A 24,935-nucleotide genomic window follows, 5' to 3' on the forward strand; every position below is an offset into this window, starting at 1 on the left:
GTGAATTCTCCCCAAACCTCATGTTCAGTTGCTGATCAATTCCTCTGTTAACTGTGTGCCATAGAAAAGGGTAGGAAAGGGTTAAGGGAGAGGCAGTGGGCAGGTTCATGCAAATTAAGGAACCCTGGGATGTCCATTCTGGAGGAAAAACAGAACATCTAGGATGAAATTGTCCTCACATGAAAGCCTTCACTTGATTGGGGGACAGAATGGTGTTTGTGGAGGACACAGGCAGGGTTTGGGCTACATGTTCATGGCGCTCACTATAACCTGTATGTCAGTGGAAGGAGGGCCATGGGTGTCTCCTCTTCAGTGGGAACTATAGCTGTTTGTGGAGATGGGAGGCTGTCTATGTAAGTGAACACCTCCTCCACATAAACACATACACATTTTTCACTCTTATGTGTATAGATTGTCTTCAGGCACCTGCTGTGTCTGATGAAAACTCTGTGGCTCCTCATCCTTCCTGTAAAACCCTTGTATGTACGATAAATACATTTTCAGCCAGACTACAGTTACATGAAACTGTGGATACAACTGGGTGCCATTAAATTACCTCACTTTTTAGAGTTGCGTTGAAGGACCTAGAGATTCTAAAGAGTTATTTTCTGTAGGAATTTCCTAGGTCCTCCAACACAACCCCACAGTCATTTCTGGGGGAAATAGACCATAGAATTGCCTGAAGGATCTAGCAAATTCCGTTGTTTCTTCTTTTTCCACCATGCATGCGAATATATGTATTTTCTGTTAAATAGAGGTGTGCAAATACTGATGTACTGATATGCAAGTATAGGGGCAGGTACCTTTTTAGAAAAATTCAATCTGGGAAAGACCTATTTTGGAGCAGTTAATGATCAGTGAGTTCTGCTCACCGCTAACCCCTCTCCCCAATTCCATAGCAAAGTGATGCCACCAGAAATGCCAGCCTCATACCTAAAAGTCTGGATTTTCTGTAAAACTGTGGGGTAAAAGGCAAGATCAAGTTAAAGAGCAAAGAACTGTATTGCAAAGGAATTGTCAGAAACGTCATATACCAGCATTGTGCAAATTACTGTAATCATGATGGTGCAAGGAGGGGAAAATGCTGTGATGTGTTCTATGTTTGTATCTATAGAATAGAAAACCAATGTCCTTAAGTGATCTGCCAAAACCCTCAGCAATTTTCAAATAATCTATGGAACAATTTGAGAATTGCTGCTTTGTGTCGGATTCTGTTTGGGACTCTATTTTAAAATAAATCTACAGCAGGGGGTGGTAGAGCACAATGTCAATAAATACTTTATTTAATAGTTTCACTGGGTTAGTCCCCATGTGTCCTTTTTTTCTCTGTCCTCCAGATGTGGAATATTAATATCTAGCCCAGGTCTATACGACTTGTTGCCCTCCAGGCATTTAGGACTCCGGCTCCCACAATTTCTCCACTTTTTGCTTGATAGTCAAGTAAGTCAGAACACAGAGCACCAAGTATTTTGTCTGTTCTTAAGGTGAAAAGCACATATCTGCATTTTAGATGGATTAGGGCCCGGGCTGTGACGCAGGCGGGAGAGCAAGCCAGTGCAATTAACTGCAATGAATCACTCTGACCAGGAGGTCATGAGTTCGAGCCCCGCTCAGAGCCTATGTTTGTTTGTCTTTGTTCTATGTTAAAAGGCATTGAATGTTTGCCTATATGTGTAATGTGATCTGCCCTGAGTCCCCTTCGGGGTGAGAAGGGCGGAATATAAATGCTGTAAATAAATAATAAATAAATAGGGATCAGCTGGTTTTCCCTGTAATAGGCAGTAAGAGCACCTGAAGTTTCAGAGAGCTTTTGTTCAACCATTTCAAAGCTCCCAGCTTGGGCAGTGATGGCACGATCATCAGCACCTGTCATTATCCCCAGCTCACCTGCCCACCTAGTAGGGTCGAAAGCAGAAATGCGAGTAGATAAAATAGGTACCACTTTTAAGCTGGGAGTTTATAAAGGCACCTTTAAGGACATCAATCAAGGAAACTCCTCAGCATGGAAGATAGAGTGACAGTAAGCGCCCCCCCCCCCCCCCCCGGTCAAAGTTGAGCACAGCATCCAAAGATACTGGAAATAAGATGGTGAATAAAAACTGCCTTTAGCTCTTCTGTCTTGTTTGTCCTTGTTAATTGTGTAATCGGCATTGAATGTTTGCCATATATGTTTTGTAAAGTCACTCTGAGTCTCCTTTGGGGTGAGAAGGGTGGGGTATAAATACTATAAATAAATAAATAAAAAATAATAAATATTCTTCTTGTTGTTGTTACACTATGAAAAAGTAATCCTATTAAATCGTGTTGATTGTGTTGATTCCCGATGCCCTTTATTGCGTGAAGTGCTTATTTGGGAACACACTAAACTGAGTCAGGCAGGAGAGATTGTTACAGTATTGTCCCTTTGATACAGCCTTCTCTCCCACTGTTTGGTACATACTTGACCTAAGAGGTGAGAAATGTCTTATAGTTCATTGCATAATCTCTCTTGATAATGGTGCAATTAGATTATTCTATTCTGCTACACAAAGCCCCAAACACCTTCCTGGTGAGAAAGAATGTCTGGATTTCTCCTGTTTTCAGAGTGTTCTTTATTTATTGTCCTGATTTTAGAGGTTTTTTTTTAATACCAGGGGCTATCTGGGTTATCTAAGTCTACACTGCCCTATATCCCTGCTCAATGTTTGGTGCTAAATTCGCAAATACAGTAGAGTCTCACTTATCCAACATAAACGGGCCGGCAGAACGTTGGATAAGCAAATATGTTGGATAATAAGGAGAGATTAAGAAAAAGCCTATTAAACATCAAAATAGGCTATGATTTTACAAATTAAGCACCAAAACTTCATGTTATATAACAAATTTGACAGAAAAAGTAGTTCATTACACATTAATGCTATGTAGTAATTACTGTATTTATGAATTTAGCACCAAAATATCACAATGCATTGAAAACATTGACTACAAAAATGTGTTGGATAATCCAGAACGTTGGATAAGTGAGACTGTACTGTATAGTAATTCCTACATAATATTACCATGTATTGAACTGCTTTTTCTGTTGATTTGTTGTAAAACATGATGTTTTGGTGCATAATTTGTAAAATCTTAATGTAATTTGATGTTTAGTAGGCTTTTCCTTAATCCCTCCTTATTGTCCAACATTTTTGCTTATCCAATGCTTTTATTTTTCAGTGATTGGTTTGGGGGGAGGGCGCCAAAATTCTGTTCGCCTACACTTGAAAAATACCTAAAGCCGGCTCTGATGACCAGGCAAAGTGTATAGCTTCATTTAGATGGCAAACTGTATAGCTTCATTTCAACAATGTTATGAGTCAACTCTGCCGCATTTAGTAACCATATTAATCTTTCTGACAAAGAGGTTTCCAGATGCCTATCCCAAAGTCCTGTCCTGATATGAATCTACCTGGCCCTCCAGGTGTTTTGGACTTCAACTCCAAACCTTTCATTGCAGTACTCCCTTCCAAGTTTTGTGACCAAACTATCAGACTTGCAAATAAAGCCTGTGTCTCCAGTCACTAGGGAAGGAAGGATATCTTGCAGGATGCAGAAGTGTGGAAAGGTTATGATAGGATCTTCCTTTATCACTTTGGGGAGCACTACTACTAAATATGGGGCTAGGTGTTTTGTCTAGTCTGTTCTTGAGAAAGGAGTGATGAGAGAATTATACCAATCTGTCATTCTAGAAGAGATGGTGAAAATACATCAGGTGCCTTTGAGGGACACAATTTTTATCAAGGTGATGAAAAGGAATCCATAGTATACTAAGCAGCAGGCCTGCGCAAACTTTGGCCCTCCGGGTGTTTTGGACTTCAACTCCCACAATTCCTACCATCTGTTAAGAATTGTGGGAGTTGGAGTCCAAAACACCCGGAGGGCCAGAGTTTGCCCATGCCTGCTATACAGCATGGATGGGCAACATTTGGTCCTCAGCCTAGTTTGATACAGTCTCAGTGTCAGAACCCTGCTACTAGAGCCTGGATGTGGCTCTGAGTTTCAGGGTCACTGACATTGATAAGACACCTGCGTCCCAGGACTCGGAGGAGAAACGGCTGATGGACTTGGCGGGGAATTTGCGCGGGGTTTTACTGAGCGGGAAGAGACTGTTCAAATGAGGGGGAGGGTATATAAAGGAGGGTTGGCCGGAGCCTCCCATTCTTGGCTTTTCTGATGTTCATGTTTCCTACAGTAAAAGTTCCTGGTGATACCACAGAGAGTCTCGTGTGTTCATTCAGGAGCGGCTGTGGTGAGCTGACACTAAGCCAAGAATACGGACACCATCCCGCTGTAGCGGTGAGGTGTAACATGCAAGTGGAGGATGAAGAGCTCTTGGGCGCCGGAGGAGGAAGGTCGGAAAGGGCAACTCCCGAGACGGACGCTGAGTTCCACCAGCTGGCGGCCCTGGCGTCATCCACCGCTTATGCCCAGCCAAATGGGGTAACCCAGAGGCGCGGAGTGGTGCGGGGAGATAGCACCGGAGGAGAGGAAGGTTCACCTTCCCCAGGCCCGCAAAAGATGGTGTTTCTGGAGGAGAGGATGTCGGCGATGGAGACCACCCTGGCAGTGATGTCGAGGGCGATGGAGCGCCTGGCGGTTTTGGCGGAGCCGGAGCGAGGAAGGGAACTCCGGGCTAGCTCAATGTGGGACGTGAGCATGGGAAGCAGCCAGGGCTTTGCAGACCTCCCAGCACCGAAGGGAAGGGAAATGCGAAAGGAGCCCGGTGCCCGGCCCAAGATCCAAACGAGCCTGACGCGGGTGGAGGAGAGTGACGACGAAGGGGAAAAGCCTCCGAGAATCCCGGCTACGCTCCCAACTGAGACCCTGGTGCCCCTGGCGAATGCCGGGCGTGGCACAGGACGAAGGGAAGCAGCAGCGGGGCCCACTGGCCCGCAAGGGGGCTTGCGACGGGCGGAGAATTGGGGATTGCCACCACAGGGACCCCTACCGAGACGAGAGGAACTAAGGATCGAGTTTGGGGGAGAGTCCTCTGAACTGGATTTTTTCCTGACCACGGTGAGGGGCTATATGGAGGACAATGCCCACACTTTTAGAACGGAATCCAGCCGGGTACGGGCCATTGGTGCAGTGTTGAAGAGGGGAGCGGCCAGCTGGTACGTTCAACTACACGCGCGGCGCGACCCATGTCTGGGGTCACTCCGACGCTTTATGGGGGCCCTGGAGACCCGTTTCCGAGATCCACTGGAGCAGATCCGGGCGAGGGAGGAGTTGAAGACCGTCTCCCAGGGGCAGAGGTCGGTATCTGAGTATGCGGAGGAGTTCCAATGCCTCGCTGAAAAGGTGCCGGAATGGTCTGCAGTGACAAGGATAGAACTCTTCAAAGAGGGGCTCAGGCGGGAGATCCTCTCCTGGGCGGTGCATCGTGATGAGCCTGACACACTGCGCGGATGGATTCAGCTGGCGGGGCGCATCGAGACATCGCTGGCCCAGGCGAGGAGGCACCGAGGAGGGCTACAGCAGCGGCCGCAGATGAAAGAGGGGAGCCGGAAGGAGGGATCAACCCCAGCCGGGAGGAGAACGGAGCCGACAGGGAACGTGAGCACCAGCAGGAGGGGCTGCTTCGTGTGCGGCCGTTTGGGCCACAGGGCTGCCGAGTGCTGGCAGAGAAAAGGGGAAGGCGGAGGCCCGCCCAAACCAAGAGCCGTGGCAGGGAAACGCGCCGAGGAAGAACCACCGATGAGGCACCACTCGGGGGGGTTGGTAAGTCAGGACAAAGCCATGATAGTGGTCCCCATTCAGCTGGAAAGTGGCAGCAAACAAGCAACCTGCAAAGCATTTGTGGATTGTGGATGTTCCAGGAACATCATCTCCCCTGAATTAGCCGAGGGATTGGGATGCGAAAGAACGAACCTAGAATCCCCAATAGCTTTTTCGCAGTTGGACGGATCCACAGCATCGGGATCATTAGCTAAGTACAGTGCCGAAGATGTAAAGTGTAAGATAGGGAGTTGGGAAGGAAAGGTGTCATTTGTGATATCACAAATAGCCAGCTATAATGTTATACTAGGCATGCCATGGCTGGGGCAGGCCAACCCGCAAATCAACTGGGAGGATAAGAGCATGATCTTCAGGATGAAGTTGGAAGGAGGGAGCCAGGAAGTGGAGAGGGAGCCGGGGAAAAGGGGGGAGGAAGACTCTATCAGGATAGCAGAACTGGCAGATAAATTACCCCCAGAGTATCGGGATTTTGTGGACGTATTTGATGAGAAGGAAGCAGACAGTTTCCCACCGAAGCGGAGAGTTGAAGTGAAGATAGAGCTAGTCCCAGGAGCAGAGCTTCCTAAGGCAAAAATATACCCAATGTCGGCTAGGGAAAAGGAGGAACTGAGAAAATACATTGATAAAAACCTAGCGAGGGGTTTCATAGAGCCTTCAAATTCCCCTCTAGGGGCGCCTGTGTTGTTCAGGCGCAAAAAGGACCAAACGCTGAGGCTCTGCATTGACTACAGGGGCCTGAATGCAATCAGTTCTGGAAATAAATACCCCCTACCTTTAGTGAAGGACTTGATCGCCCAGTTATCGGAGGGACAGATATTCACTAAATTGGACTTAATTGAAGCGTACCATAAATTGCAGATTAAACCAGAGGACAGGTGGAAGACGGCCTTCTCCTGTGCATTCGGATTATTCAATTATCGTGTGCTCCCTTTCGGTTTGTGCGGCGGAGGCGCCGCGTTCATGCAATTAATCAACGAAGTGTTGCATCCATTGTTGTACAAGGGAGTCTTTGTTTTTTTAGATGACATATTGTTAGTATCTCGGACTAAGGAGCAACACATAGAACTAGTCAGGGAAGTCCTGCAAAAGTTGAGAGAAGCAAAACTGTATGCGAAGCTTGCCAAGTGCGAGTTCAATAAAGACCAGATAGACTTTCTGGGGTATAGGATTTCCTCCCAGGGAGTGGCGATGGACCCTGCGAAGGTAGAAGACGTGAGGGGGTGGGAAGCCCCCAAAACACGGAAGCAGCTGCAATCCTTCCTAGGGTTCGCAAACTTCTATAGAACATTTATCAAGGACTTTGCGCGCCTCACTTTGCCATTAACGGATTTGTTAAAGACTAAAGGCAGGGGAGAAACAGCCAAAGTGAAGGCCCCAGGGGCCAAACTGACCTGGACAATAGAATGCCAGGAAGCTTTCGAAGCCCTTAAAAAGCGTTTTACTGAGGAGCCTGTCCTACAGCACCCTGATATGTCTAAGGCCTTTGTACTACATTGCGATGCGTCAGACCGGGCATATGGGGCAGTTCTGCTACAGAAAGACGAGGGGGGGAACCTGAAGCCATGTGGCTATCTGTCAAAAAAGTTTAGCGATACAGAAAAAAACTGGCCGATTTGGGAGAGAGAAGCCTTAGCGATTCTAAACGCACTAGAGTGCTGGAGACACTTTCTGGAAGGAAGTGGAACACCGTTTGAGGTGTGGACTGACCATAGAAATTTACAGTATCTAAGATCCCCTCGTAAACTATCAGCGAAGCAAATTAGATGGGCCCAATATTTCAGCCGTTTTGATTTCAGACTCAGATTCTTCCAGGGGAAACATAATATACTCGCTGACGCTCTCTCTCGGATGCCTCAGCACGGGGGAGGAATTCAGGAATCTGAAGGGAGTATTTTTCTTGATAAGCAATGGGGCCTGGCAGTACTAACTCGAGCACAAGCGGCCAAAGAAAACAAACGTACTGCCATTTCCACGGGGGGAGGAGAAATATGGGAGGAAGAGTTGAAGCGAGCGTATGGAATGGACAAATGGTTACAAACAAACAAAGAAAAGGGAGAATTGTGTGGGGATTTGGTGTTTGTAAATAAGAAATTGTATATTCCTGAATGTTTAAGACGAGAAATGTTAAGGAAGTACCATGATAACAAGGGTGCGGGTCATCTAGGCCCCACCAGGACTATTAAACTGTTGGCCAAACAATGCTGGTGGCCCGGAATGAGGAAAGACGCCAGGGGGTACGTCACGCAGTGTGAATTATGTGCAGAGGGAAAAACACCACCGGGGAAGCCCCAGGGGCTATTGCAGAAGGTGGTGGAGCCCATGAGGCCATGGGAATGCGTAGCCATGGATTTTGTAGGCGAACTACCCCCCAGCAGAGGCCACAGATACATTTGGACAATATTGGACCTATTCTCAAAACAGGCACACTTTGTGGCTCTGCCAAAACTCCCTTCAGCTGAAAAACTTGCTGATTTGTATGTGAAGCATGTATATCGCCTACATGGGTGTCCCGACAAGATAATTAGTGACCGGGGAGTCCAATTTACTGCAAAATTTTGGGGAAAATTCTTACAGCTGTTAGGAGCAGAAAGGAACCTGAGCTCGGCCTTTCATCCCGCGACCAACGGGGGGGTCGAACGTACCCAACAGACACTGTGCCAATTCTTAAGGATGTACACCAATTATAGACAGGATGATTGGGCGGACCTTCTTCCGTTTGCTGAGATGGCTTTTAACGGGGCCGTACATTCGGCCACAGGTCGTGCCCCATTCGAAATAGTATACGGACAGGAGGTGGCACCTTTCCCCAGGCTACCCGAGTGGAAGGAAGGGGAGGGCCAGACCGACGAGGAATGGCCGGCCAAAATCAAGCAAGGGTGGCAAACCGTGGTAGAGGCATTGCGGGAAACACAAAAGAAGTACAAGCTCTTTGCGGATCGTAGGCGCCGAGAGGGGGACAAATTGGGCGAAGGAGATCTGGTTTGGCTGAGCACAAAAAACCTGAAATTGGGGTTCCCATCCAAGAAATTGGCTCCACGCTATATAGGGCCATTCAGGGTAGCAAAAAGAATAAACGAAGTGACCTATGAGCTGAGGCTACCAAAGGACCTAGGAAAGGTACACCCGGTATTCCATTGCAGCCTGTTAAAAAAGTATAAAGGAACTCTGGACAGCGGAGAACAATAGTTGTGTTTAATCTTTTCCTTCCAGGACGAAGGGGAGGAGGACGCCATGTCAGAACCCTGCTACTAGAGCCTGGATGTGGCTCTGAGTTTCAGGGTCACTGACATTGATAAGACACCTGCGTCCCAGGACTCGGAGGAGAAACGGCTGATGGACTTGGCGGGGAATTTGCGCGGGGTTTTACTGAGCGGGAAGAGACTGTTCAAATGAGGGGGAGGGTATATAAAGGAGGGTTGGCCGGAGCCTCCCATTCTTGGCTTTTCTGATGTTCATGTTTCCTACAGTAAAAGTTCCTGGTGATACCACAGAGAGTCTCGTGTGTTCATTCAGGAGCGGCTGTGGTGAGCTGACACTCAGACTCATTTCAGAACCCTTCTGCAGGTGGTCAATACTCATATCTGGGGAAAGAGACAGAAAGATAGCACTATGTAACACAATTGTTGTTTCTGAGTTATAAACAGGGCTGTAGGCAAGGGGTGGGGGGTTGTTAGGGGTTCACACCTCCCTGAAAAATTTCAGATAAAAAAAAATATTGGTTAACTGATTAACCAAATCCCCATGAGTGTCCACTGAAGTTCATCAATGAAGCCTGATTTCTAAATTATTTTGGGAGAAAGAACTCTTGTCTGTTTGAAGCAAGTGTGAATGTTGTACTTGGCCAGCTTGATTAGCATTGAATGGCCTTGCAGTTCAAAGCCTGGCTGCTTCTTGCCTGAGGGAATCCTTTGTTGGGAGGTGTTAGCTGGCCCTGATTGTTTTTTGTCTGGAATTCCCATTTTCTGAATGTTGTTCTTTAATTACTGTCCTGATTTTAGTTTTTTTTTTTTAATACTGGTAGCTAGATTTTGTTCATTTTCATGGTTTCCTCCTTTCTGTTGAAATTGTCCACATGCTTCTTGTGGATATCAGTGGCTTCTCTGTGTAATCTGAAATGGTGGTTGTTAGAATTAGTCCAGCATTTCTATGTTCTCAAATAATATGCTGGGTCCAGGTTGGTTCATCAAGTGCTGTGGGTTATTTGCCTTGATATTCTGTGTTATATGGCTGTGTGGAAGGACCCTCAGCCCCATTTCAGAACCCTTTGCAGGTGGTCAATGCTGATATCTGGGAAAAGAGAGAAAGATAGCACTATGTAACCATTTTTGTTCCTGGGTTATAAATGCCATGTCAGACTGCACAACCTCTGAGGATGCCTGCCATTGATGTGGGTGAAACATCAGGAGAGAATGCTTCTGGAAAATGGCCATACAGCCCGGAAAACTCACAGCAATCCAGAGAAAAGTTACACATGTAAACATTGCTGGATAGGACTTCATTTCAAGAACTCTAAGAAATTACAGTATGACCAATGTATCCACAAAATATATGTTCCCGACTTCACATGGCTATGCAAAACCACAAATAACATGATGTAGCACAGTTTTTGTTCCTGGGTTATAAATGTCATTTTCTAGTTAGTTCTATCATAAAAACAAGAAAAGGGTTTATTAAACTGCCAAGACTTTGTTTTTGCGGGTCACCTTGCAGCACATTTTGCTATAGTTTTTCACTGAATATCTTCTAGGCATCTCAACCAATACAACCTAGTTTGGGGCAGCCACAAAAACAAATTTTCTGGAGTCTAACAACTACTTTCAAAGTAAGCACTGCACAATTAAACAGGAAATGCCACTTTCAAACCAGGAACAGAAGTTTTGTTTTCAAATTTTCTTACATACTGTAGTGCAGGGGTCCCCAAACTTTTTAAACAGGGGGCCAGTTCACAATCCTTTGGACCATTGGAGGGCCGGACTATAGATGGCCACCGAGCAATAAATAATAATAATAACAATAATAATAATAATAATAATAATAATAATAATAAAAGAGGGTTGGAAGAGACCCCTTGGGCCATTGAGTCCAATCCCCTTCTGCCTTTGTGCACCGAAAGCACAATGCCTCAATGATGATGATAATAATGATGAAAGCCTCAATGATGATGATAATAATAATAATAATAATAATAATAAATTACGATCTGCCAACTGCAAAAGGCCACCCTACTGGGATCTGCACGCATCATCCGAAAATACATCACACAGTCCTAGATACTTGGGAAGTGTTTGACTTGTGATTTTGTGATATGAAATCCAGCATGTCTATCTTGTTTGCTGTGTCATACAATAAAATAATAATAATAATAATAATAATAATAATAATAATAATAATAATAATAATAATAATAATAATAAGGGTTGTAAGAGAAGAAGAGACCCCTTGGGTCATTTAGCCCAACCCCCTTCTGCCCTTGTGCCGTGAGGGCCGGATAAATTGCTTCGATGGGCCGCATCCGGCCCCCGGGCCTTAGTTTGGGGACCCCTGCTGTAGTGTTATCTATTTTTATTCTTGAATGTGAGCCGAAAATGCCATGTTATTCTTTCCCTTCTCCATTTGGATGTGTTCTTTCTTAAAGCCGGGAGAGCAAGACTTTTGAGCAGGAATTCCCTTTGGGCAACAAAAACAAAGCAAGTCGGCTTCCAGAGCAGGAGCCAAGAAGTGCGTGGAGGTGGTGCTGGTTTTGGGAGATGGGGCAGGACCTGGATGGCGAGGAAGGCAGCCCAGGGGGGGGGGGGGAGAGAGAAGGAGCTCCTCGCTTGCAGCCAAGGCTCCTTTCCTGCCAAGGAGCAGTGGGAACGGAGAGAGCTCTTCCTCGGGAAACCTGTTGCGGGATACGGAATTTCATTAACTCCGGATCAGGAGCAAAGAGGTCTCTCTGCCTTTGCTTCTCCGGCGACCCTTCTCCCAATTGCAGGAGGCTCGTTGTCTTGGAAATCCCAGCCCCATGATGCCTGGACTGCAGTACAGCCTCTTCCTCTTCTTCTGCTTAACGTCCTGCCAGGAATCTCCGGCTTCCCAGGTAAAGGCAAGCCTAGCAAATGCACACAGCCTGGGTTACTGCTAGTAGTCATTTGGACATCTGTCTCTTTAAGAGTGTTGGGGAAGGGAAGGGAAGAAAATCCATACAAATGCTAAACTCTCCTTGTCAGTCAAGTGACTGACACTTCTCTTGCTGGACCCTTTCTCTCCCTCTTAACTACAGGGTGTTTGAAAAAGAACTCCCTAGTTTTAAGTACAGTAGAGTCTCACTTATCCAACATAAACGGGCCGGCAGAATGTTGGATAAGTGAATATGTTGGATAATAAGGAGGCATTAAGGAAAAGCCTATTAAACATCAAATTAGGGTATGATTTTACAAATTAAGCACCAAAACATCACGTTATACAACAAATTTGACAGAAAAAGTAGTTCAATGCTATGTAGTAATTACTGTATTTAGGAATTTAGCACCAAAATATCACCATGTATTGAAAACATTGACTACAGAAATGCGTTGGATAATCCAGAATGTTGGATAAGCGAGTGTTGGATAAGTGAGACTCTACTGTATAATTACATTAAAACTAGGGAGTTCTTTTTCAAACACCCTGTATTTTTTCTGCTCTCTCTTTAGCCAAAGGCAATAGGAAAGTAAAGGGCCATCTATATGGTGGAATTAATGCAGTTTGGCCCTGCTTTAATTGCCACAGCTCATTGCTATGGAGTTTGGGGAGGTACCGCCACTCTTTGCAAAACCACAGCTCCCATGATTCCATAGCGTTGAGCCTTGGCAGCTATGCAGTTTGACATTACTTTAATTGCCATGGCTCCATGCTGTGGAATCCAGGGATTTGTAGTTTGGTGGAGCCCCGGTGGCACAGTGTGTTAAAGCACTGAGCTGCTGAACTTGCGGACCGAAAGGTCACAGGTTCGAATCTGGAGAGTGGTGTGAGCGCCCGCTGTTAGCCCCAGCTTCTGCCAACCTAGCAGTTCGAAAACATGCAAATGCAAGTAGATCAATAGGTACCGCTCCTGCAGGAAGATAATGGTATTCCATGCAGTCATGCCGGCCACATGATCTTGGAGGTGTCTACGGACAACGCCAGCTCTTCGGCTTAGAAATGGAGATGAGCACCAACCCCCAGAGTTGTACACGACTGGACTTAATGTCAGGGGGAAACCTTTACCTTTTACAGAGGCACCAGCGCTCTGTGGCAGAGATGGCTAAAGACCTTGTAAAACTGCAGCCCCCAGCATGCCAAAGCAATGATTAATTGCAGTTAAAATGGTGTCAAACTGCATTAATTCCAACAGTGTAGATGCACCCTAGCATGAGTAAAACCCAGGGCCCTCAAGGATGTGGAATCATGGGATTTGTAGTTCCACAAGGCACCAGAAGCTTTGGTCAGAAAATGCTGGAGACCTTGGAGAACTATAACTCCTGTGATGCCATAGCATTGAGCCATGACAGCTAAAGAGTTGTCTGACTGCCTTAATTCAACATTAATTGTGCATCTACTCACATTAATTGTGAGTAGATGCACCTGCTCGTAAACTGTGTTTCTTGCACAAAATAATTAAAAATATTGTATACAATTACTTCCAAGCTACGTGTATAATGAAACATAATTGAATTTTGCACTCTGACTTTGATCCAATTGCTAAGAGTATATATGCCAGTAGTTCCCAATCTATGGGCCGAGACCTAAAATAAGGTCCACGGGACATGTGGGGAAATCAGCTCTAGATTATTAAATATGGTTTTCTGTGGGCGAGTGGATGGTGACTACTGGATGACATATGTTCTGTATCAGAAACTAGAGCTGATGTTGTCTATCCAATGCAGTTTTCTGAATCAGCACTCCAAACAACCAAACCGAATCTAAAGTTGACCAAAAACTGATTCATAACCCTTTTGGTACTCATATTGGAAAGTGGTCCCTGGCCAAAAAAAAAAAAAAAGGCTGGGAACCAATGATATATGCAAATACAGGTATTATAAAATCTGAAATCCAAAAAAGTTCTGCTCACAAATGTTTCAGATCAGAGATAGATAACTTGTAATAGTTTTTCATCAGGAGGATTTGTATCCAAATCCATATAGCCTGCCTGTCAGTCACTTCTGTTCCTGCTCGATTGGTCCAGGTTACAAACTGAGTACAGCTCCAGGTACCCTCCGTCTATAAATTATCCTTTCAATTGATTTTCTCCTCAATTTAATACCTGGCTGCATTTCTTGCATTGTATTGGCGAAATATGAAACCGCAACCCTATTACTGGGCTAAGGAAATAAACTCAAACCTGCTGCTCCAGAAATATCTAAATAAACTAGTTCAGCCGAGCAATATCAAATCAAATCATTTTGCTGGAGAGAGAGAGCTATTCAGTGGGGAAGTTTATTATGCTTAACGGTACCGCAGCGGCTCGTGTTAAAAATAACCCCTTTACAAAGAGCTTATTATAAAAGTATGAAGCGTGCCTCCCTACTTCTTCTTCTTCTTCGCAGTTTGTTGCATGCCACACATGATAAGAGTTAGGGAGAAGCAAGAACAGCATGCTTTCGAAGACCAGCGAATGAATCAGATTGTTTAAGTATCTCAAATGTCTGAAATGTCAGGTATGCTGTCTCTATAGCAGGCATGGGCAAAGTTGGGCCCTCCAGGTGTTTTGGACTTCAACTCCCACCATTCCTAACAGCCTCAGGCCCCTTCCTTTCCCCCCTCAGCCACTTAATGCTCATCTCCATTTCTAAGCCGAAGAGCCAGCATTGTCCGTAGACACTTCCAAGGTCATGTGGCCAGCATGACTGCATGGAGTGCCGTTACCTTCCCGCCGGAGCGGTACCTATTGATCTACTCACATTTGCATGTTTTCAAACTGCTAGGTTAGCAGGAGCTGGGGCTAACAGCGGGTGCTTGTTCCATTCCCGGGATTTGAACCTGGGACCTTTTGGTCCGCAAGATCAGCAGCTCAGCGCTTTAACACACTGTGCCACCAGGGGCCCCATGAAAGTAATAAGCCACATAAAATGCCATGCTTCTTGGCCATATGTGTATGCATATAACTTACATTTATGACATGTCTACACTACAGGCTCTAAGGCTCTATGGGCAAACTAAGGCCCGGGGTCCCCTGAGTATTTACCTCAGGCCGTCCTTATTTTCCTTGTCCTCTCAGCATAAAGAGACAGTGGCTTGCAGCATCCTTATGCAGAAAGGACGGGGGCAATGGTGGGGACAGGGAAGGCACGCAGCAGTGGAGAGCCCTATGGAGCACTCTCAGCCACCTCATGTCTCACCCTCCTCACAGCATAAGGATAGTTCGAGTGGCCCCATCCTTATGCCGAGAGGATAGTCCGAGGAAGGCATGGAGCAGCTGAGAGCCCTCCAGATTGCTCTCGGCAATTGCCTGTTTCACCCTCCTCCTGGCATAATGTTGAGAAGACAGCCCGAGGATCAGGGCAGTCACTGCATGTCTCTTTTTCCTCCCGTCATAAGGATGAGGCGAGCAACCTTCTTATGCCAGGAGGACAACCTGAGGATGACCTGGGCCCTGTCCCGCCCCCTCTTGGTCCCACTCTCTCTCAGGCCTTCTCCATCCCAGGCTTGTCCCACCCACCATGTGCCCAGCTGCCTGTTGTGACTCAGCTGGAACCTCAGAGTGACTCTGATGGGGATTATGAGATTCAGGTTCAAAATCAGGTTCAGAGTGTCCCTGTTGTAGAAGATGAGGAACAGAGAGTTTTTCCCACAGCAGGGAATGAGGCTGATGATACTGAAACTAGCCAGGTGCAAATTGACTCAGAAAAGGAGGACAGTTCTCAGTCTGATAGCAAGCAGGCTGACCTTGATGAAACTGAATCTTTAGATCGAGCTGACCGTTTGGAATTCAGGGTTCGAAGGAGTGTGAGAATACCAAACAAGAAGAAGGTCAGAGGCCAAAGAAATGCTTTCATGCTTTGCAAAGGGTATTAAAACAGTGTGTTTGGAGACAAACCTTTGTCAAAGCAACTTTCGTTCAACCAAGAAGCAAGCTCTTGTTTTCCTGGATTATCTTGCAGTCTTTGTGTTCATGTTATTGGGACTTTGTCATGCTCGAATGGGACTTTGTTTATTCCTTATAATTTCTTGGATTATTCGCTAAGGCTTTTGGAACATTACTTTTGCTTTTAAAGAACTTTTTATCTTCTATTTTCTAATGAACTACAAAAGACTTCAACCTGTGTACAGTCTGGTGTATATAGCAAGGTGAAGCTAACCTGAGGTGCGACATCGCCCTCCCTCCCTGCCCACCTCTCTCAGTCAGGCCTTCAATGTGGCCCCAAGGCAAAAAAGTTTGCCCATCCCTGCTCTAGGCACTTCCAGCATAGAATCATAGAATCATAGAATCATAGAATAGTAGAGTTGGAAGAGACCTCATGGGCCATCCAGTCCAACCCCCTGCCAAGAAGCAGGAAATCGCATTCAAAGCACCCCCGACAGATGGTCATCCAGCCTCTGCTTAAAAGCCTCCAAAGAAGGAGCCTCCACCACAGTCCGGGGGAGAGAGTTCCACTGTCGAACAGCCCTCACAGTGAGGAAGTTCTTCCTGATGTTCAGGTGGAATCTCCTTTCCTGTAGTTTGAAGCCATTGTTCCGTGTCCTAGTCTACAGGGCAGCAGAAAACAAGCTTGCTCCCTCCTCCCTATGACTTCCCTTCACGTATTTGTACATGGCTATCATGTCTCCTCTCAGCAATACAAACTAATGTACTGATGGTTGATTGGAGCAAAATTCTTATACAAAACTGGAAGGAAAGGACTAATACAGCAGTTGGCTCTCCACATCTATGGATTGGATAATTCATGGATTTGTGCATTGTGTTCCTCTAGGAACCTGTAGGCCCTCCAGCATGTCTCTGTGGTCAACTTCCTCTGGAGAATGACCAAAAAGTCACACTGAAGGACTTAAGAGAATCGACTGGGAAAATTGCTTTCAATGTACACTACATTATTTTGTTTATCAAACATACAGATACAGTGCCAGTACCTGCAATTGTTTAACACTCTACAATAATAATTGTACCCCCCCCCCCTTTTTTTCTCATTCTCTTTCCTGCAGAGCTGCTTGAACAAGCAGCAGCTTCTGGCCACCGTCCGTCAAATGCAGCAATTCCTGAAAGGCCATGAAACACGATTTGTAGAGGGAATACGACACATGAAACACCGACTAACAACCCTGCAAAACACATTGACTAAAGCTGCGCCAGAACCGCAAGCGGGTAAAGAAGGGGGGGAATAGGATTTCAACATGATGTGGGGAAGGGGGACCAGATAGAACTCTATTGGTTTCTTGTTTCCATAGATGCCAATGGACCCAATAACTGCAATAGCATTGGGTGACCTTGGGCAACTCTAAATCGCTTCATGATAAAGCAAAGGATGATCAGACAGTCTAGATGGCCCCTGTGATCTCTTCCAACTCAATAATAATAATAATAATAATAATAATAATAATAATAATAATAATAATAATAATAACTTTATTTTTATACCCCGCCCCATCTCCCCGAAGGGACTCGGGGCGGCTTACATGGGGCCTAGCCCGATAAAACAATCAATATCAATAACACGACTATAAAACAATTATACCAGTACAACATCAATAGCAATAAAACAATCGTTAAAATCAGCAAGAAGCATACAAAAACATACAATATTAAAACAGGAGACTAATTCATAAAATCCAAAACAGAACTCTATGACTCTATGATTCTATCAGATCTCATACAGTTACACTAAAAAGTAATTAGCTGCAGTTCCATTTCCAAAATCCTAGCTGAAAGTAGTTCCAGTAGCAACTAAAGCACACTTACAAGTAGATAGTTACCAAACAAATAGTTGCAGTTTTCAAAAGTAAGTTTCTTTTCCATTTCGCAAAAGTACTCAAAATGAGCACTTCTAATTACTATAATTAAAGAAAATAACAACTAAATGTGGTGCAAATCACACACTGTGCTTCCATCCACCTCACTGTAATCTAACATCCACAACAAAGTTCAAGGCAGCAACTTGAGATCCTACACAAGCCGGTACATTAAATATATCACCTATACCATTTAGTTCATATCTGGGAAGGGAAATAATGGCTTGTAATCTATTGTTTGTAATTTGTTACTTTCATATCCTGTCTGTCACTCGTGAACAAGTCAGCATGCATGAAGTCAGGTAAGTCCGAATAATATGGAATAGTTCCATATACAGTTTGGGCCCCAACTTTCATGGAGGTTGGGCACAGCATCCCTGTGAAAATGGAAAAACTGAATATAAATAAGAGTTGTGAACGCTATTATTTTTAGCTGAGAAAATATTAAATAAATAAATAAATCTTTATTTACACCCCGCCACAATCTCCCCGAAGGGACTCAGGGCAGCTCACAGAAGTACTCCCAAGTGCTGCATATAAACAATAATACGTAAGTATAAATACAGTGACATAAGTATAAAACAACAATACATAAAATCCCACTTTTTTTTTTCTTCGTGTCAGGAGCAACCTGAGTTGCTTCTGGAGTGAGAGAATTGGCCGTCTGCAAGGACGTTGCCCAGGGGACGCCCAGATGTTTTGATGTTTTACCATCCTTGTGGGAGGCTTCTCTCATGTCCCTGCATGGAGCTGGAGCTGATAGAGGGAGCTCATCCGCGCTCTCCCCGGATGGGATTTGAACCTGGCAGCCTTCAGGTCAGCAATCCAACCTTCAAGTCACAAGGCTTTTATCCCCTAGGCCACCAAGGGCTCCAAATCCCACTAATAAAATTCTAAGAGTATACAATTATAAAATTTCCTAAAATGCAGTAGAATCTGCAAATAAGCTGGCTATTTGTCATAACAGATCAAAGTGCGGAGTGGCACAATCAGTGGACCATCTAGCTGGCCATAGATTACACAGGGTCAAAGGCCTGTCTGAAGAGCATTGTTTTTAAACTCACCCAAAAGATTTAAAGAGTGGGGGTTAATCTAATTTCTTTAGGGAGGGTAGTCCAGAGCCGAGGAGCCACCACCGAGAAGTACTTGAGATGGTAGTGGGACTGAGAGAAGGGCCTCTCCAGCAAATCTCAATGCCCGTTTTGGTTCATAGAAGGAGATTCGGTCTCGAACATAGGTTGGACCCAAAGCATATAGGGCTTTATAGGTAATCACCTGCACTTTGAAATACTCTAGGCATCTCTAAGCCCTCCAGTGTCATTCTGTGGCTGACTTCCAGCAAAAGCTAAAAGTTCTGGATGACCATAAAATGCCCAGAGATAATATATTGTTTATTTTTGGTCTTATATGGGGCAGCAACAGAGGTGATGGCAAATACAGTAATCTGCAAATAATTAAATGTGTGAATTCTTAAACTCCCAAATGTGGAGAGGCGACTGTATTTTGCCCTGTTTCTTCCACAAGAAGTTTACTAAATAGGAACATCTGGATGGGAAACTCAGAAAAGATTGTTTTGGTTTAGGGTGGTCTGGTGATTATTAAATATCTTTCAAGCCCTCACTGTCCAATCATCTTTGTAGTGTTCTGCCCGGTTCTGGAAGTTCCTCTGCATGGAAAGAAATTTGGCACCAAGAACATGGTGGACCACGAAGTCCATTTCATCTGTAATCCTGGGTTCCAGCTCACTGGTTCCAGTTCTCGGATGTGCCAGCCTAATGGTACTTGGACTGGAGAAGCCACTCAGTGCAAAGGTATACCTGTGTTTTGATTTCCTTGCTCTTGGCACAGATGCCTTGCTAAACAAGCCACATAGATGCCTTGCTAAACAAACCCGACTGCTTCCTGCCTGGGGGAATCCTTTGTTAGAAGGTGTTAACTGGTCAAGGTGACCAACTGCCACATTCACACTTGCCTCAAGCAGACAAGAGTTCTTTCTCTCACCCTGGATATTCCACAGATATATAAACCCCAACTTGCCTAGTTTCCAACAGACCTCACAACCTCTGAGGATGCCTGCCATAGATGTGGATGAAGCATCAGGAGAAAATGCTTCTGGAACATGGTCATACAGCCCGGAAAACTCACAGCAACCCACTACCCTAATGTTTTCTGAGAGGGCTTGCCATTGCCAGGAAAGAGCCTGAGGCTTTTAGGAATTCTGGGAGTTGAAGTCCAAAAAACCTGGAGGGTCCAAGTTTGCCTATGCCTGGTGTAGACACACTCTATTTTCATTGGACATTTCACTTCCCAAAATTATATAAAAACTCTGGAAAGATATATTCTGTTCCTTTGCTGGTTTTGAACATTTCCAGACAGAAATGCAATGCCCACAGATTTAACTCCTGTCTCCAGCCTTAAGGTATAGCTTATAGTGATGATATCAATCCAGATGGATAATTTAAAAGAAAGAGCAGCAAATAAACAAATTGACTTTCAATGCTATCTTGTGTATGTAAAAGTTCACTGTCCTTAGAATATCATGAGCCATTCTGAAACATTGTCCCTGTTGTTCACTGCGGTGGATGCTGAAGATCCCAGCATCAATCCAATCCTTCAACAGATCCTTTATTTCTAATAGAAAATGCCAACATCTGAAAAATTTATTGGCAAGGCACATAAACATAGTCATTATTTTAATGTTCTGATTTGCAAACATGTCATTCTGCCAATACATGATTTATGTCGGCTGCCAGACAAGAAAATTATATATAATTGCCCCTATAAAAATATTTATTTGGAAGAACTCTGTTCAGTGATGATAAACAGGAAATTAACATACACATTTTACATTCTGGAAGAGGTAGTGGATTATGTTTGCCTGTTGTGTGTAGCAGAAAACTGTTTGTTGTCACTGGGTAGCTGTGGGTTTTCTGAGCTATATGGTCATGCTCCAGAAGCATTCTCTCCTAATGTTTCACCCACATCTATGGCAGGCATTCTGAGATGCTGTGAGATCTGCTGTAAACTAGGCAAGTGGGGTTTATATGTCTGTGGAAGGTCCAGGGTGGGAGAAAGAACTCTTGTCTGTTTGAGGCAAGTGCAATTGGCCACTTTGATTAGCATTGAATAGTCTTTCAGCTTCAAAGCCTGGCTGCTTCCTACCTGGGGAATCCTTTGTTGGGAGGTGTTAGATGGCCCTGATGTTTCCTGTCTGGAATTCCCATTTTCTGTCCTGATTTTAGAATTTTTTAAATACTGTTAGCCAGATTTTGTTCATTTTCATGGTTTCCTCCTTTCTGTTGAAATTGTCAACATGCTTGTGGATTTCAATGGCTTCTCTGTGTAGCCTGACATGGTGGTTGTTAGAGTGGTCCAGCATTTCTGTGTTCTCAAAGTCATCTGCAAACCAATCAATAATTGTCTGAAGATGCCTGCCATAGATGTGGGTGAAATGTCAGGTGAGAATGCTTCTGGAACATGGCCATACAGCCCGGAAAACTCACAGCAACCCGGAAAACAGTTTGTTAATTTTGGAGCCACATGCATTAAAAGTAATTTGCCAAGGAGTAATTTCTCATTAATTTCCTCTGCATTTTTCTGTAGCTATTTATTTCTCGCTATTTGTTTAGTAAAGAGGGAAACAACTATAGAATTAAATGCAGTTTGACACCACTTTAATTGTCATGTCTCAGTGACATGGAATCATGGGAGTCGTAGTTTTACAATGTAATTTGCCTTCTCTACCAAAGAGTGCTGGGGACTCATCAAATTACAAATCACAGGATTCGATAGCAATGGGCCATGGCAGTTAAAGTGGCATCAAACTGCATTAATCCTACAGTGTAGATGCACCCTCTGAACTCTGATACCCTTACACTGTATAATTTTGTACCAGATGTCACCTGTTTTTTTTATATCAGTTCTTCCTCACTTATCACAGGCACTTGATGGGGGAGAAAACCTATATGTGTAATTAATGGTATCTCCCTACCCTGCTGACTTATTTTTATTTTCTAGTAAACATTAAATCAATGCAAACTCTCCCTCCGCCACCCCTTTCTTGCCCTGTTGTCTATGATTTACACTTTCACAAGCTTGCTCTTCCTTTGGGCGTTTAGAGCATGGAGGCATTGAAAGTATGGTTTGTTTAAACAAATCCCCACCACATTGTGTGAAATGCATATGAGCCATTGAACCATAGTGCCTGAACATTGATGTGGCTAAAGGGCAGTCCCTTCTCCATTGTGGCTGAGAGGCTTCTGAAGGGATTAGAAGATGCCTTGTAGTAGCCAGATAATCTACGATCAGGTGGCTGGCTGAGGCAGGAAGAAGGACCGTGATTCATATTATCAGCATAAATCTTTCTCCCCACAGTGTCTATATACATAAAAAATAATACAACTGCATCTTCCGCCTTTGAAATATCTGGGCAGTGGCTGGTAGCCTGGTTCAGGTATCACTACCCAGTGATCCATATCCAAAGCAGATGAGAGTCTCAACCTAATAGAAAGTTCAAGGACATGAGAGGCCAAGGGAACAAGGATGAAGTTTTTGCAACTCCTTGATTGCTTATTCAATAACTTCATGGTCTGATGACCCCTGATTATTTAGAGTATTTTATTGATGCACAAGACAGCTTGGCATTTGACAGATGTAAAGCAATTCCAGCCCAAGAGGTATTCACAGTCCTGTTGCTTCAAGGAATTCTACCAAACTAATTATTTAAACACATAAAAGGTGGCACAGGTGGTGGTGTGAGTTTAGGAGGTATTTATGGGTAGATCTACATGGGCAAAATGAGTTGTCCCGGGGCAAATAGACTCTTTAGCATTATCGTGACACACAGAGTCCATTCACAGCCATGCAGTAAAAGTCTGTTTAATGTAACCTCATCGAACATTTTTAAAAGTTGCTGTTGTAGTCTGGCATGCATCAGAGGATTTTTCTGAATGTTTGGAGGATAAAGGGGATGTTGGGTTCCAAAATGAAGGTCTGTGAGTGTTCGGGGGAATTGCAGAAAGACTGGGCTGATGTTTTGAATTTTTCAGATCGTTCCCAGACAACAGGAGAAAATGAAAGTACCGGTTCCCTTGAGAAAAGGCCTTGGGAAGCTGAGAAGTTTTCAAGGGAGTGCAGATTAGACCTGAGAACACAGGGCATGAAAAGCAGGCAAACTAGATATTCCCAGAAGATTCATGATAAGACCTTGAAATCCAGATGTGTTAGGCATGATGTCATGGGTACCTTGGCAAGTTTAAATTAAGTGATTTAGGTTTCAGACCTTTCAGAGGAGACAACGTTCCTATTAGGAGATCGGTCTCCTGTTCATAATTCCTCCTCATAATTCCTGATCATGATTCCAAGTTCATGGTTCCTGTATTGTCAGGGGTATTGCATCTTGTGTTGACCATCAGCTTTCATATTATAGTTTTTATTTGTTTGTTTTTTTAAAAAGGTGTCAGTGAATGCACCCCTCATTTCTGCCAGAATGGGGGAACATGTGTCAATGAAGGTGAACAGTACAAATGCATTTGCTCAAAGGACTGGACTGGCTCCAACTGCCAATACCAAACACAGACAGGTATGTATTTTGCTGACGAGGGAAAGCGGAGATGGGAATATATACATTTGGAGAAATTACCTTTATTAAACTATAGCTCACAGAATCTGTAGGTCACTAGAGGTTTGTAATGCCTGTAGCCCAGAATAGTGGGGGTAGCTTCCTTTCCTATCAGTAGAGAAGGGTATTCATTCTAATATGAAATCTGAACTTTTTAAAAAAGCTATCCAAGGTGCTGAATATATATGTTTGTTTGTTTATTTATTTACAGTATTTATATTCCGCCCTTCTCACCCCAAAGGGGACTCAGGGCGGATCACATCTATATATATAAAATGATGAAGTTGTTTGCGCAGTGACTATAACAACAAAACTAAACATCCCAGAAATATGAAATTTGGCAACACAATGCAAAAGGCTTGCCTCCAGGTTACAACAACACAACCACACCACGAAACCACAATCCAGACCCACAAAACTCACAACAACGCATCATGCGATAACAACACAACTAAACGCCCCAGAAATACAAAACTTGGCAACACAATGCAAAAGCCTTGCCTCCCAGCTGTAACAACACAACCACACCACAAAACCACACATGACCCACAAAACTCACAACAACGCATCGTGACTATAACAACACAACTAAACGCCCCAGAAATACGAAACTTGGCAACACAACACAAAAGCCTTCCCTCCAGATTGTTACAACACAACCACACCACAAAACCACAATCCGGACCCATAAAACTCACAACAACGCATCGTGACTATAACAACACAACTACATGCCCCAGAAATACGAAACTTGGCACACAACTAAATGCCCCAGAAATACAAAACTTGACAACACAACACAAAAGCCTTTTCTCCCAGTTATAACAACACAACTACACCACAAAACCACAATCCGGACCCACAAAACTCACAACAACGCATCATGCGATAACAACACAACTAAACGCCCCAGAAATACAAAACTTGGCAACACAATGCAAAAGCCTTGCCTCCCAGCTGTAACAACACAACCACACCACAAAACCACACATGACCCACAAAACTCACAACAACGCATCGTGACTATAACAACACAACTAAACGCCCCAGAAATACGAAACTTGGCAACACAACACAAAAGCCTTCCCTCCAGGTTGTTACAACACAACCACACCACAAAACCACAATCCGGACCCATAAAACTCACAACAACGCATCGTGACTATAACAACACAACTACATGCCCCAGAAATACGAAACTTGGCACACAACTAAACGCCCCAGAAATACAAAACTTGACAACACAATGCAAAAGCCTTGCCTCCCGGTTGTAACAACACAACCACACCACAAAACCACAATCCGGACCCACAAAACTCACAACAATGCATTGTGACTATAACAACACAACTACATGCCCCAGAAATACGAAACTTGGCACACAACTAAATGCCCCAGAAATACAAAACTTGACAACACAACACAAAAGCCTTTTCTCCCGGTTATAACAACACAACTACACCACAAAACCACAATCCGGACCCACAAAACTCACAACAACGCATCATGCGATAACAACACAACTAAACGCCCCAGAAATACAAAATTTGACCACACAACGCAAAAGCCTTGCCTCCCAGTTTTAAGAACACAACCACAACACAAAACCACAATC

The 24,935-nt window shown here is 44.3% G+C and overlaps 1 protein-coding gene across 1 annotated transcript in view; it reads left to right on the forward strand.

Moving 5' to 3' along the window:
• The first annotated feature begins 10,974 nt into the window (after nt 1–10,974).
• fbln7 (fibulin 7) overlaps nt 10,975–24,935 on the forward strand; it is a 29,853-nt gene continuing 15,892 nt past the window's right edge. The window contains exons 1-4 of the mRNA XM_003227003.4: nt 10,975–11,836; nt 16,897–17,056; nt 19,341–19,511; nt 23,156–23,281. Of these exons, the coding sequence (XP_003227051.3) occupies nt 11,762–11,836; nt 16,897–17,056; nt 19,341–19,511; nt 23,156–23,281 (532 nt within the window). The 5' untranslated portion in view covers nt 10,975–11,761. The remainder of the gene's footprint in view (nt 11,837–16,896; nt 17,057–19,340; nt 19,512–23,155; nt 23,282–24,935) is intronic.

Source organism: Anolis carolinensis, chromosome 1 (assembly GCF_035594765.1).
Source record: "Anolis carolinensis isolate JA03-04 chromosome 1, rAnoCar3.1.pri, whole genome shotgun sequence".
Classification (NCBI taxonomy): Eukaryota; Metazoa; Chordata; class Lepidosauria; order Squamata; family Dactyloidae; genus Anolis; species Anolis carolinensis.